Source organism: Melozone crissalis, unplaced genomic scaffold (assembly GCF_028551555.1).
Source record: "Melozone crissalis strain CALT ecotype California unplaced genomic scaffold, PUWL_Pcris_2 ptg000026l_1, whole genome shotgun sequence".
Taxonomy (NCBI): domain Eukaryota; kingdom Metazoa; phylum Chordata; class Aves; order Passeriformes; family Passerellidae; genus Melozone; species Melozone crissalis.
The window spans coordinates 4,090,481-4,104,895 of NW_026535804.1; the positions used below are offsets into that span (position 1 = coordinate 4,090,481).

Sequence of the window (14,415 nt, forward strand, 5' to 3'; positions counted from 1 at the left end):
GGTCTGTGTTTCTGCAGCCAATGGCACAAAGCCGTGTGTTGGTGTGGGGATAGTGACAGGACAGGGGGACAGCTCCACTGAGATGGTAGAAGTAAAAGTTATCCATTGTCATGTCTTACTTGATGGGGAATGCTGCTCTTTGTAGTCATCTGAGAGCGCTTCAGTCAACTGGAATATCTGGCTTTACCAAGTCCCAGCTGTAGCTGTGTGCCCAGAGCAGCTGCCTGGTGATCTGAGCATTGAATCGGGGAGCTGGTGCTTCTGGCAAGTGGGATGCAAAGCGCTGGTACGGCCCAAGGCTCCTCCATGCGTCCTGGCACGTTCCTGTAGGGATAGACTGGCCGTGGAGGAGATGAGGATGATCCAGGCCAGTGGTGAGCAGTCTCTAATCCTGCTCAGTGCTGCTTGTAGCCTGCCAAGGGGCTCTGTATAGTTCGTGGTATTGGAGAGGGAGAAGAATTCTCAAACATCTTCATAGGATGGTGTTGAGGAACGTCCTTTATTTGGTTTTGAACAAATTGCATCTGCTATAACAGCTGACCGAAGAAGAGTACTGGAGGAGTTAAACCAGTTGAGAGCCCTTTATCTTCCAGTGGCCTTCTGGTATGGTAACATAATTGTTCCTGGGAATTGCTTATGGAAGAGGTGTGTCTTTTCTTGGCTGACACAGAAGCTTGAGAAATGTCAAAGAGCAAGGGAGGTTTTAAACGTATGTCTTGCAGTTAATATATGGCAATAAGAATGTGTGATACTCCCAGTACCATAATCTTTCTTTAAAATACCAAAGGAGGATCTTTCTTTAAAATACCAAAGGAGGCACTGGTTTGGTTTCTGTGCAGAAATCGTGTGAAAACTCCAGTTCTTATATAAACGTTTCTCACAGCTGGATCTCTTTGTGTTGCTTTATGGAGCAAATGCTTTTGTGTGTTGTTCCATCGGCCCACTGTTTGTAAAGTGCTGCTCCAGAGTTACAGGCCACTTTTCTGTTTGGTTCACGCTCCTTAGCAAAGCCTACAAAAGGTTTTGCATCATGGGCAATGATGTTGTTCAGTGCAAAGACTTTGTTCTGCTGTAGCATTTTGAAACTTTGTGTTGTCATGCCCCCATGACAAGGAGAACACAATGGGAGTCCTAATGACACACGAGGTTTGCACAATTCCCAAATTCATTGCAGGTGGGCGGTTCCTGGTAACTCCGAGTACAAGGCTGTTGGCAGTACATGAACTCGCCAGAGTTGTGCGATTAGTTCTCAATTCTTTTCATTGAGTTCTCGGAGAATCAACGTCTGATACTTTGTTTAATGTTGTTTGTGTTTTAGGAGGGCAGCCACCTGCACCTAGTGTTGCCGCAGTCTGTTCAGTTGTTCATTTCACTGTCTGTCTCTCCAGGTTCACTGAAATAAATTCTTTTTAGAGGATCTTTTGGTTTTCCTCTGTGACTACTGTGTGCAAGGTGCACATGAACACTCTGCTGTTCATGAAGCTGCAAGTGGTGGGGGGTAGCAGTGGCTCAGCAGTTGTGTAAGGGAGATCTCTGCATGGTCTCATTAAACTGAGATTAATGTTAGAGCATCTTCCTTCTCCTGGGAAGAGGAGGTGGTGTCTTACTCTTCTCTGTGTTCTGCAAGTGCTCCTTCCCTTGCTTTGGCTGTTCTGCTTGGCTTGTGCTTTCTTCTCGAGTATCTGCCTTGACAGTGTGTCACAGCCAGGCAGGGTGGTAGAGATGAACAGTTAAAGAATAACTCAGGCTCATTTCATTGATTTCAAGCTAAAATTGTTCTTAAATTTGTCCTTTCACAGTGAGTCATGGCACCTGTAATCGATAAATGTGATAAATCTGGTGTTTAGGTGATACTTTGCTCAGCTCTGGTGCTAAGGAAGAGCTTTTTGCTGTGCAGCTGACCCAGCCTCTGTTGTGTTGCTGCTGTGTTGGTAACAGCAACAAGGCAAAAACTCCTGGGTGAGGAGAGAGCCTGGTTCAGACAAGGCCATGGGAGTGACTGTTTGTTACAGCAGCACCAGCTGCCTGCAGTTCAAACAAAGCTGCTCGATAAGGCCTCTTTTATTTTAGCAGGGTTGATAAAGTGTTATCAGCTGCATAGGTAGATGTTCTCCCTTTAAGGACCTGTAAGCAGGAAGGAGTGCTGAGGAAGGAATGAGAAGGAAACCTAAATCAAGGCAGGATTTAGGAGTTCTTGAGATACTTGCTGGCATTTTGAAAAGAAAGCTCTTGGACTGTATCCCATTGAGAACCTGTTCAAGCTGAGTAAAGGTTGCCAGAGAAGCACACAGATGGTACCTTGCAACTCTGCTATGTGAGCAAAATAAACTCATTATGGGTATGTTTTTGTTGTGGGGTTCACTTGAGACTGCATCCACACTTAATACTGTCTACGTAATAAAAACTTCTGACCTGGGCTTCCTCCTCTTGCAAGACTGGATTAACTTGTGTGATGGGGACTTACAACATTTTGGCTGGAAATTCCACTCTCATGAGAGGACTATAAGAAAAAATTGCAACAAATTTCTGCACGGGGTAGTTCCCTGCCAGCCTGTGCCAAGTTGATGGAGAAAATAATGGAGTGTTTCAGCAAGCTGTGCATGGGCACCAAGATGCATTGCTGTGTGCAGAAGCAAGGAAGCCAAAGGAAAACGTGGAGCTCTGGATTGGTGACACTCAGCAGTGAGAAACAATTAATGCTGCTCCTGGGAAGGAGCTTTTGTCCTTCTGTTGAACGTGGGTTCACATGCCAGGCTCACAGCATCTGAAATGAGTGGAGCTGAGCAAGGAGGACAGAGTGAAATCTGGTTGTGATGTTAAGCTGCTCCTTAGCGTCTGATTGGAAACAGGATTGTCTTGCCACTCATGCTTTCATTGCCTTTCCATATGAATAGTGAGGAGATTTTGCTTTGTGTCTGGATCTAATCCAGTGAGGTGACAAAGGGGGACTTTACTGTATTTAGCTGAGCACTCAGGTAAGGAAGCAGCAGGAGTTTGATGTTCAGGGCACTCTGAGCTCTGCTGTCAGGTGTCTGTGTCCTGAGTACCAGCAAAACTTGGGTTGGCTCAGCCTTGGGCTATTGTTGCCTCTAAACAGCTGCTCTCAGTGCATCTTAAATGAAGAGAATGTTGCACATAGTTTCTGGTAAAAGACTTGTCTTTGAAAGCCTAAAGAATTGTTTCCCTGGAAAATGAGAACATCAGATACATGCAGACCTGGCATAGCTTCAGAGGCTACTGGAGAATTCCTCTCTGGCTACTGGTAGCCACAACTGTTACCAGATGCTTGTAAATGCTGACTGGCAGACAACTGCAGAGCGCATGGGGCTGGAGTTTTATGTAAGACTCCAAAGGTGTGTGGGAGAGAAACTAAACTGCTAAAATGTAAATGTGCATCTGGAAGATAAGATTATACAGATTGTGGAATCTATTTCTAGAATTGGAAGAGATACTTGGTTATTGTACTAAAACCAAAATTCTTCTCTTTGATAAGTGTCTTGTAAACTTGTGATAATAACTTTTGGACAACCTGTGCTGCAGTGGATGCTATTCCTTCTTTGCTTGTCCTCTCATCCTCTCCCATACTGTGACACTCAAAGGTTCTTTGGTCAGAAAGAAACTCTAGTATCAGTCTATGAGAGGTGACTTTTGTACTTGCCTTCTCTGATCCTCTCAGCCCTTCAGGGTGATGGTTCTTCAAGTGAGTTACTGCTCAGTTCAGAACTACTACACTTGTTAGCCTGTTGGACAAGTTGTTGTGGGCTGGAGTGTGAATGTTGGAGCTCTTGCATAAGCAGGCTCAAACAGCATGCTTCAGGATGCCATTAATATTTTAGGATAAAATATTCTAGGAAGTTTTAAAATGTAAAGTTGTGTCTCTCTCAAAACAAGTCCCCTGTTCTTTGCTCCTAACACTGAGTTTGTCTCTGCTGGCACAGCTGAGGTCTTTTGTTCTAAGGTGGGGAGGGTAATTAGAGTTTCTCTGTGGGTTTGCCTCGTTTGACAGGTCCAGGATATTGATTGACAGGGGGAAAGGGTGCGTCTCCTTGGCACTTTCCTTTGCTTGTCTGGCTCAGGGCAAGCTGTGTGTTATACATGGGCACGATGTGCTGTCCTTTCATTGCACAGCACCTTGTCACTGCTCTGTAACTTTTGCTAACTTAAAGTGACTGTAGCTTTGTGAAAATATGTCCCTCTCTCAGGCATATCTAATAAAAGAAGTCTTACAATCTGACACTATTTTTGAAATTTCAGTTGTGCTAAATCATTGTAGAAGGATTTACTTTCCAAGTACACTTTTCTTCTTCCTCTCTTTTCTGAGGTCCTCATATGTTTCTGTGCACATTCTTCACCCCTGCATGTGCTGGTGGCCCACAAACACAGAGAGCTGCAGCTGCCCTGCCCAGAGCCAGTTCTGCTGTGGTAGTTGGTGCTGCCAGTGATTCTAGGTGACTGGAATGTCATGTAGGTCACATATTCCAGTCACCTAGGTCCTAGTAATTCTAGGGACTAAGTGACTCAGGTGATTGATCCTCGTGTGGTCCTCTGAACCAGGGCTGCATTGCAGGCCTTTGGTGAGCTCAGGGCAGTGCTGCACAGGTGGCTGGAGATGTTGGAGTGTGAGCAGGAAAGGTAAAAGGGCAGTAGTGCAACAAAGAGGTACAAGTTCAAGCTCAGGGAGTTTCTAAAGGGAGTTCTCAAGATATGCCTGTGGAGCATGTAGAAGCATCCTGTTTATCACACCATTTCCTTCTTTTGGACCTTCACAGCTGGTGCAAGGCCTTGCTAGGAACTCTTTGAAAAACAGCTCAAGCTCTTCAGGAGTGGCTGCTTTAGGTCATTTTCCAAGGGCCATTGTTGCTGGCAGGAGCACAGAAGCAGCCACCCTGTTTCCAGCTGTGCTGTTCCTCTCTCTGCAGGTGTATAAGCTTGTCCCCTCAGTCATCACCTCCAGCCCCACTGTTTGAAGGGTTCAAGCCCCTCCCATACCAATTCCTTTGGTGCTCCTGGTCCCTCTTTCTCATGCAGCGTTGGCCCTCTGCTCCCCACCTTGCTGTAGTGTGTATGAACCTCTTCTAACCATGTCTGATATCCATTCTGACCCTTCATTGCACCTCAGAAGTTCTGGCCCCACTGCACACGTGTGTCATGTACAGAGTAGCTGGCAAATTGTTCCCTGTCCAGCAAATTAAAATAAAATACTGAGTGAAGTGTCTGTAAACTGCAGCCTGTGAGAGATGGCCAGGGCAGGCAGGAGCACTAACACCAGGGTAAGTTGTCAGAATTGAATTCAAGCCTTTGCTCTTGAATTGGTAAGGTTCACTTGTCACTTGGTCCCTGTGCAGAGGGGAGATGTGACAGCCTCCGGAGCTGTAGGGAGCAGGAAGGGAGCCTGGGATCCCCGTGTGATTGCTGGCTGGCCAGCCAGGTCTGATTTGTCCTGCTTGGATCCTCCTGTGGGAGGCCAGGCCCTGGGACACTGCTTTGTGCTTTGTGCTTCGGCTGCACAGTGAATTGCAGGTGCGAAATTCCCTTCCCTCCCCCCACCTCGAGCAGGGAGTTCGGCTTGATATTTTACAAAAGCAAGTTAATAATTAATGCAGCTCCCCTGCAGGCAGCACAGTGCCCTTTCTGCTGTGCCCGTGGAGAGACCTGAAAATGGGATTCTTTCTCTCTTTGGCTCAATAGCTGGAGGGTTACCTGGGGTGAAAACTGATGCTAGTCAATAATGCCTGAGCCTGGGGGTTGGCCTTTAGGTTGGGTCTGTCTGAATGTTTATGCAAATGCTGCAGTTTTGCCTTTTCTTTGGATAAGGTCAACTCAAGGGATTGCAAAATGGCCAAGTGCAAAATCCTTTTTAGAATCCTCTTGTTTTATCTGTACTAGTTTGCTTAATCAATGTGAAAATAGAATCGTGAAGTGCTGCAGCAGAGAGCTGTGCTAGACTGGTATCAGGTTTTAGTCACTCGATAGTGATGTTGTCTCAGTCTGCTCTGGCTGATTTGTTACCTGCTAAACCAAAATAAATAACCTACTTCTGCCTGCTTTCTGCTCAGGCTGCTTTTGTTTATATGGGCTCTTCTTTTCTCTTTTGTTAGGATTTTTGTTGCCAAGATACTACAGCAAGGAAGATGAGAAGGTTCTTAAGACCCGGACACGATCCAGTGCGAGAGAGGCTCAAGCGCGACCTTTTCCAGTTCAACAAGGTACAGGGCTTTCCTCAGGCTGCAGGGCAGATCTGTCCTGAGCACTGCATCCTGCAAAAGGAGGGAAAAACCACTTGGGTGTGGGTGGAAAAGTTAAATTTAGGAGAGGTGCTGGTTTGTTCCCTTTTTAGTTCTGCCTTTTTCTCCCCCAATGTGCCTGAGTAGTTTCCTTTAAGGTCCTGGGCATGTTCTCAATTCTGTCTCCTTTTTTTAAGAGGAAGGATGTTGTGATGCTCTTGAGTGGCACTTGCTGACAGAAGAGATCTTCACAGCAGCTTTTCTGTCCTCTGAGTGGTCTGTCGCTTGTCCTGCTATGTGCTGGGACTGTTTCTGTTATAGCTAGTCCTTGTTAGGAAAATAAACATTTTTCTAAAGGTATGCATGAGCCACAGCTTGTGATGCAGTGTTGTACACAATGCAGCTGAAGCCAGAGTTCTTTGTCCCTGATTATCCTTTGGATTTACAAGTCTACCCCTGCTTTTAAATGTGCATTTAAAAGGCTGGGCTATCACCTAGGCAGCACAATGGCCATTAATAATCAATTTACTATTATCTTAGTCTGAATCTGTTTCTAGATTTTTTCCTTCCCTCTCTGTGAAGAGGTAAGTACAATGACTGTGCTATCCATCCAACAGTTTTTCTTTTGAGCTCTGGCCAGGAGCATAATGCTTTTATCTTTAAAAATGCCTAGTATTAAATCATGGCTAGGCTAATGGCTACTTACACTTTCTTTGGGGAGCAGAAACGTATTTGTAGGTTTTGTGTTTCCAAGGTTTAAATGGAATTTTGCTGAAAAGTGTAATGGATAAATGAAATCAGCCTAGGAAATAACCTCCTTGATTCATTGTAATTGTAGTGTAGATGGATACTTGAAGTGGAACTGTGGGTATTTGAGATAAATGATTTAATGTAATTGGTACTAAGCACACCAATTCCATGCATTCCTCCCTGCCATTGGGGAGACAAAGGAACTCGAGAGTGCTTCAGGTCTGTTTTCTGCCTGCTACCGCCAGAAAATCCTAGTGCAGATGCAGTAGAAAATTCAGTAAATGCAGACCAGGTTTGAGTTGTTTGCATCTGGCTAAATGCAATGTCAGCTTCAGAAAAGATGTCCCAGGGATGGGTCAGAGTTGCTTATGAGCATTTAAAATTATATATACCTTGGAAAAACTCTGCAATTTTAGGGATGGCTCTTCCTTGAATATGCCTTTCTCTTATGAGAATGTTTGGCTAAGCTTTACCTGCCAGAGACACACTAATTTGGATAATGCAAAACAGGGTTGAAAGAGGTAGCTTTTGCAGCAGAGGAAAACTTCCAAATGTATTCGAAGCTGACATCAGGATTTGTGACTCCATTTGATTCAGTCCTGAAGGTAAATATGACATCTTGTTTCTAGGGAGACAACTACTTTGGACACTTCCTAATGTTTACTCTCATTAACAGCTTGGTAATTAAAGGCCTTGTAAAATTCATTTGCACCTTTAAGCCACAGTAACTTGTTCTTTTTTAATAAGAATCAGAAGGGAATGAACATTATACCAGAATCTTTTACACTCTACTTTTTTCTTGCATAGAAGTGAGGGAATTTTTTTCCCCAAGTCTTGTGTCTACCATTCCAGTATTTCTAGAGATAATGGGTCATTTGAAAGCTTCTACCCTTTGATCCAGTAAACATCTACTCACAGCTAGGTAGACTGAGAAAATCTGGGAAAGTCAGACCTTAATTCTGAGTTGTTGAAGGTTGTGGCTTCAAGGAGCCAAGAATCATAGTGCTTTGTGTGCCAAGGCTGTCCTGGTCTAATGTGCTATTAGAGCAAGTACATTAGTGCTGGTAAGCAGGTTTTTAAACACTTGTTATTTGAGGTCTTTGAAAGACTTCTGGTTAAGAACCTGTTTGGGAAATATTTTGTGGCCTGTAAAGTTGCTGATCAGAGAAATTGCACGGTGGATTTGCACCTCTTCAGTGTGTGATGCAGGCCATGACTAAAGGCAAGGGCTGCACCTTAAAGTGCTGGGGATTCCTGCCCTCATTTTACACTGAAGTTGAACATAAATGCATAAATGCCTGGTGCCTCACAGAGTTAGTGTTAGTGTAGTGGAATGTATTTGACCATGCTGACCTAGAATGGACTTCAATTTAGAAAGTCTATTTAATTGGTGGTGGTGGATTTTTGTTTGTTTGTTTACTCTGTCAGGTATAAATAGGCTGTGATCTTCTTACTGCTTCCCTCTTGCATTTCTGTTTTGCATAAGGGGTGGTCCAGATGGTTTTAAAGGACTGATTGATGACTGGACTAGCACTTCAAACTGTCTTCAAAGTTGTGTTTGTTTCAAAAAACACCTTCCCAAATTCTGCTAGTCACACAGCTTTGCATATCTGTTTCTCTGTATGAGTAAGAACTTCCCATACTTGTGTGTACCTGTTGCAAGAATCTGTTTTTAGCTCAGTGGATAGAATGAAGGATAAGGTATGTGGACTTGGCAGTCTACTTCTTTGAGTTTATCCTGCCTTTGGAAGTAGTATTTGGATGCCTTTGGCTCAGTCCAAGCCCTGCAGAAGAAACATGTTCAGGCTGGCATTGTCAGACTAGATGATGGGTAACACACAGGTGAACCAGCCTGTCTTACAGCTGAATGTTACCCAACTGGGAGCATTGCATTTAATTTATGGCTTCATGGTTTTTCCCCTGTTTTCAGCCTTCCTGCCCCTTTGCTGATGGAGACCTTACCTGAAATCTGAAATAGTGTCTAAGCAAAGTGGAGTTAGCACATACAGGCTTCATTGTTTCTTCAAAAGCTGAATTAACAAAGGGACAGGGCTTGTATTGCCTGTGGTTGGGTTTGTCTCTGCTCTGTCATAAAACAATCTGAGCGGAGAAGCAGAGACAAGTGAAAGGAGGAAGACAGAGCTGAATTTCATCGGCACAGCTTTAGTGTGGGCTGGGAACAACTGTTCAGTTTGGCCGCATTTTTCCTGCAGTAAATACGACTGACACGAAGCATTTCTGTCAGTGCTGATGACACCAGGCTTGCTTGAGTCTGACAAATCTGTAGAGGACAAGAAAAAGCTCCTACCTTTCCCCATGGAAACAAAGGCCCTTTTGAGAAGGAGGGCACATTGTGGGCACTCTGGTTTCTTATTTCAGCCCTGCTGAAAGGCTCCATTGTAACCTGTGCTGCCTCCTGCCCCCCTCTCTCCCCCTTGCTGCGTTTACCTGCTGGGCAGGTGAAAGGATTGGCTGATGAAAGCTGCCGAGGGAAGGGAGGGAGGGCGGGCAGCCCAAAGCTGCCTTGATGTGATTTAACAACTGGGTGCAAATAAGCACAAGGAAGAGATTTGGGTAATCAGGACAGCGAATGTGAGTGCCTGACCCTGGTGGTGTCAAATGCAGCCCAAAAGCCACCCTGAAGCCTTTACTGCCCAGCTGTGGAAACAAATGACATAAGGGAGAGTTATCTTTGTTACGTCTTAGGAGCATCTTGGTTGAAGATTCAGAGCTACCAGAAACCTTTAGTACATTTACTGCTCTCCATGAGCAGTTGTGTAGCACACTGTGGTTGTTACTGATATTTCTCTTTTGCAAATTTGTCTGTGGAATGGGAGGTGCTTAAAATTTTTGGTTGAATGAAAACCTGGAGGAGAAAGAAAATCACCCTCCTGTTATTATTACTGAATCATACACACTTGGTTGTGCAGTTCACAGGTCTCATACTTGAAAATTAAAGCTTTTATTGACTTGTCTAATGTGTTTACAAATTAACACATCAAACCCAGGATCTAATTAGGCCAGTATTAAGGCTGGTGTTGACAGCTTCCTAACAGGCAGTGCAGTATTGTATAAGTCATGGTTTTCTGGGAGTTGTGGCTAAAGCTTTATCTTTTGGGCTGGATGGAATCTTAGAATAATCACAGTTTCTAATTGATGTGTCACTGAAAATTGCACCTGGTTGTGCTGATATCATGACAGTGCAGTGACTGTGAACAAGTTGAAACTAAAACTATCTGGGGGAGTTACACTGGTGTCTCCCTAACAAGTTCCTCACTTTGTTTTGGGTGAGAGTGGAATGGTGTTTATTGCCTGTGCTACACCTGATTCATTTAAATGTCTGATTTGTTGTTAAGATAACGTTACCTTGGATCTTCTTCCCAGAATTTTGCGCCATAGCTTTATACTCCCACAACTTTGACAATTAGGGAGCTTTTCTGTGGTGCCTCAGTAGCTATCACAGTGCAGAGGAATTCCTCTCTGCCTGTGCTGGGTTAGGAAACTGCTCTGTTTCAATTCTGAGTCCATTGAGAAATTCCTAATTTCATACAGCCTTCTCTAGGAAGTTTTACATATGTAGCTATGCAAAGGTTGGTTAGCAGCAGCATCAAGGGTGACAGTAAAAAGATTGACTTCTCAAAATTTGTTTTTAATAATGCAAACCTAATGCTTAAATTACCTTCTTAGAATATAAAGAACTTAGGCTGGACATTAAGTAATCAAAAAAGGAAGTAAACTCAGTGGTCTTGGAGCTTGTAGTACTAACCTTGGCTTGCTACCTATAAAAGGTAAAAAAATTACTATCACTCCTTTGCCCAGCCTAATGAGTTGGCAAGCAGAAAATTGGGAAATGCTCCAATATTTTCAGTTTCATCTTCTAAAGAGGCTCATCTTCCCTTAACCTCAGGCTGGGATACCCGGTATTTGGAGGAGGGAGGTGTTTTCTTGCAGCTTAGGAGTTGTGATCAAACGGGTAAAACCAAAGCAAACTGGCAGACTCTGGAGTCAGCTGGATCCCCCTGTGCTGTGTCTTTGAGCAGGACATTAAAGGGCTCTGCAGCAGCTGGGGCACCTCGGGCTATGGCCTGGCCACGGAAACGAAACCAGCTCCATTTGATTCTCGTGCAGGGGATTAAGTTGGGAAATCACTATGCAGGAAATAAAGCCCAGGTGTTACTTTTAGGCTGAATAAAGCATAAAACTTAAATGATGTGGTAGCTTTGCTTCAGACACGATGGAAATGAGGCTGGGAGTGAGGAGCAAATGCTGTAGATGGAGAGTTCTCTGCTTTTTATTTATTTTTTTTCCAGTAGTGAGTGTCATGAGTTCCTGTTCTGTAGCTGGCCAGCTTGCTTTAGAAGAAGGTATTTTCCAGAAGTTGGGCCTTTAAGGATCAGTGTTTTCCAGGAAGCATCCCTCTTAATCTTCCCTATTAATCTGTGGGCACACCAGTTCTCTTTACCTGTGTGTTGGTGCATACTGATTTTGCCTAAACCAGGATAAGAGCTGTGCATTAGCACTTCTGAAAACCTCAGTGAGCTATTTTCTAAGCAGCTTGGTGGCATCCTGGAAGTATGGCAGGATATTATTCCCTGGTGTGTAAATGCATCAGTGTGGTGTGTACAGATGCTCCAAATCTCCCTCCTGGAGCAGTTGTACTTTAGGGAAGCCACCAAGGCAAGCCACACTGCTCCCCGTGACAATGACATTTTTAGTCCCAAATGGCTTTGAATTACTCTGAGGTGGCCTAGCAGGCTCCTGCTCTCATTAAATTCCAATGTTCCTCGTGTTCCCTCTGGAAAATGGAAATGGATTACATTAGTTTTCCTGGCTGCTCATAGGAAATCTGTTTAGTTTCGTTGATGAGCACTGATGTTCACTCGTAGCTCTGCATTGCTTTGCACTATTTCTTCATGTCAGTCACCAAAAAGAGGTCAGGAAGGCTGACCTCTGTGGAATTTGGCAGATAAAGCTGGTCTTACAGTGCACAGTATTTGTGTCAGACTTTGAAATTGTGCTGAGCAGTAGGTTTACAGAAGTGCAGCTGATGTGGAGTGATGGAGTGTGTTGTATTGACTGACTAAGCTGTGCTTATGCAGAGTTATTTATAATCTTAACATCAAGAGCTGCTCGGGCTACTGTTTTCAGAATATTTCTCTTTCATTTCTGTTACACTTCTGGATATCCTGGCTATGGAGCCAGGGATTCTTGGCACACATTCACCATTAGGTTGTTGTTCAGCAAATCAAAAAGATTCTAACACCTTTTTCAGCAGAAAAAGCTGCCATTAAGTGCTGTATTTCAGACTGCCATGCCATGTTGAATTTCTGCCCAACAATGCCCATGAAACAAGCTGCTGATGATGATTTTTCCTTCTCTCCCAGACTGTGGAACATGGATTTCCCCACCAGCCCAGTGCCCTGGGCTACAGCCCATTCCTCCGTCTCATGGCCATTGGGACCCGATCTGGAGCCATCAAATTGTATCCTTTGAACACTTAGGGTGAGAGGTCTCTAACCTCAGCAGAATTAGTGCAGCTTTGAAGACACTTAAAAGTTAGATTTAGTATGAATTTGCAAGCAAGGGTTGCTGGAGCACTGAAACAGTTTGCCAGGGTTTGGAGTGATTTTGGTCTGATCAGTGAGGGGTTATCTTTCCAAGGGCTGAGCTACAGCTCCAACAGGAGCTGAGCTGATGCAGATATTAAACAAGACTCTGCTCTTGCTATGCAGAAGGTCAGACTAGATCTGGCCTAAGTTTAGCAATCCTTCACATTGTAAATTCCAGGGTTGTTTAAATATTTGGGGCAGGGTTCCTTTTTCTTTTTTTTTTTTTTTTCCTAAAGCAATTCTATTTCAAAGGTTAAAGCTGGAGTCAGAAATGCTTTCTACTTCCTGAGTTTTTGACCATCCAGGAATTAAAGACCTAAACACTGAAGGTGGTAATTTATTTTTTGTAGCTAATGACGTCCAGTCTGATTTTTGTGTGTGTGAGATAATTCTCATGGCAGAGGCCAGTTAGATGAGCTGTAAAACAAGCATGTCACCCAGCCCAGAAAGGAAAAGTTGGTGCCGTCTCTGCCAGCTTAATCATTCATTGCTGGTGTTGTTTGTGCTCAGAGGCTGGACTCCACATGCGGCAGTTGCCATCTGTCTCCTGGTTACAAATTAGTTAAGCAGGATTGTAGTGTCTGGGAAACCACTGAACATCCCTGAGAAAAAACAGGGTCCAGGCACCTCTTGTGCATACACTGAAGGAAGAAGTGAACTTCCCTGTTCTCCACAGTGAGCACAGCCTGCAAATTTCACCAGCATGTAAAATCAAAAGTAGATTTGCATTGATTCTTTGCGGGCCAGCTCACCAACAGTAAAACATGGTTTCAAACTAATCTCTTTTTGTCTTGCTTGCTAGCAAGCTTCTTATCAATTAATTGTAGCTGTGGGTCACCTTAAATACTGTAGATCCTCAACACACTCATCAGATATGGTGCTCCTGGGGTGGAGTTCATGGGTTTACATGAAGAAAACAACACTGTAATGCAGATTCACTTCATACCTGATCAGGTAAGTGCATTTTCAGTACCTCTGTGACTTATGTAGATCTCTCCTAAACAGGTGTTGATTTTATTCCAGGGATCTGGGCTCCTATTACCAAGTATATTCAAATGCTGCTTGGTTGGGAATGTTTATCCCAGTGTATTTTGTGCTCTCAGCAGTGCTTGTTGCTGTGGAGATGCTCAGTAAAACTAGAAGAGAAGCTTTAAACTAAAGAGTAGCTTTATTGTTCATAACTGTTACTCATTTATCTCCAGTAACATCCTGGGAATGGTAATAAGGCCAGGATAGTTCAGGCAATCTGCTGCAGAAGCAAAAACTTCCTTTTCCTTTTGCAGCCCTTATTTTTTCAGTAGGACTGGGTAGTCTTTCCTCTGCACAACAGACAGACCAGGAGCTGCTGCTGAGCTGATATAATTATTTTCAGGAGCTCAAAACAGCACTGCTAACCTCATCTGCTGCTAAGTTTGTTGTCTTTGTATTTGGGGATATTGACTCTTGCTCCTGGGGATTGCTGAACAGTTATTGCCACGCTCTAAAAATAGGAAAGCAGAATTTTCCAAATGTCTGGTGGCTGTCTAACCACTTTCCCTTGACTGTCCAGACTGCTGTCTAAGTTGCAGACTTTGTTCCCTGATGCCCCCAGTGTAGCACAAGTGGCCTCTTTTATGAGAGGGATTTAATTCTTGAGGCGGTTTTGGGTGTCTGTTTGCTTAACTAATGGTATAAACTGAAACTCCCATGGGGAGTGTTGCACCAGGTGTGGCTGCAGCAGGTAAAATGCTTCAATTTGAACATCCAGCCAGCAGGGCTGGGCTCATAAAAGGATTCTGACACAACCCTCAGAATGAGGTTGGACATGAAGAATGTGAGGACTGTGGTGTAGC

At 44.0% G+C, this 14,415-nt stretch overlaps 1 protein-coding gene across 1 annotated transcript in view; it reads left to right on the plus strand.

Annotated features, from left to right (window-relative positions):
* The window catches only part of LLGL2 (LLGL scribble cell polarity complex component 2), a 33,322-nt gene that overhangs the window by 1,079 nt on the left and 17,828 nt on the right, over nt 1-14,415 (plus strand). The window contains exons 2-4 of the mRNA XM_054278644.1: nt 6,099-6,206; nt 12,359-12,456; nt 13,456-13,537. Coding sequence (XP_054134619.1) covers nt 6,132-6,206; nt 12,359-12,456; nt 13,456-13,537 — 255 coding nt within the window. The 5' untranslated portion in view covers nt 6,099-6,131. The remainder of the gene's footprint in view (nt 1-6,098; nt 6,207-12,358; nt 12,457-13,455; nt 13,538-14,415) is intronic.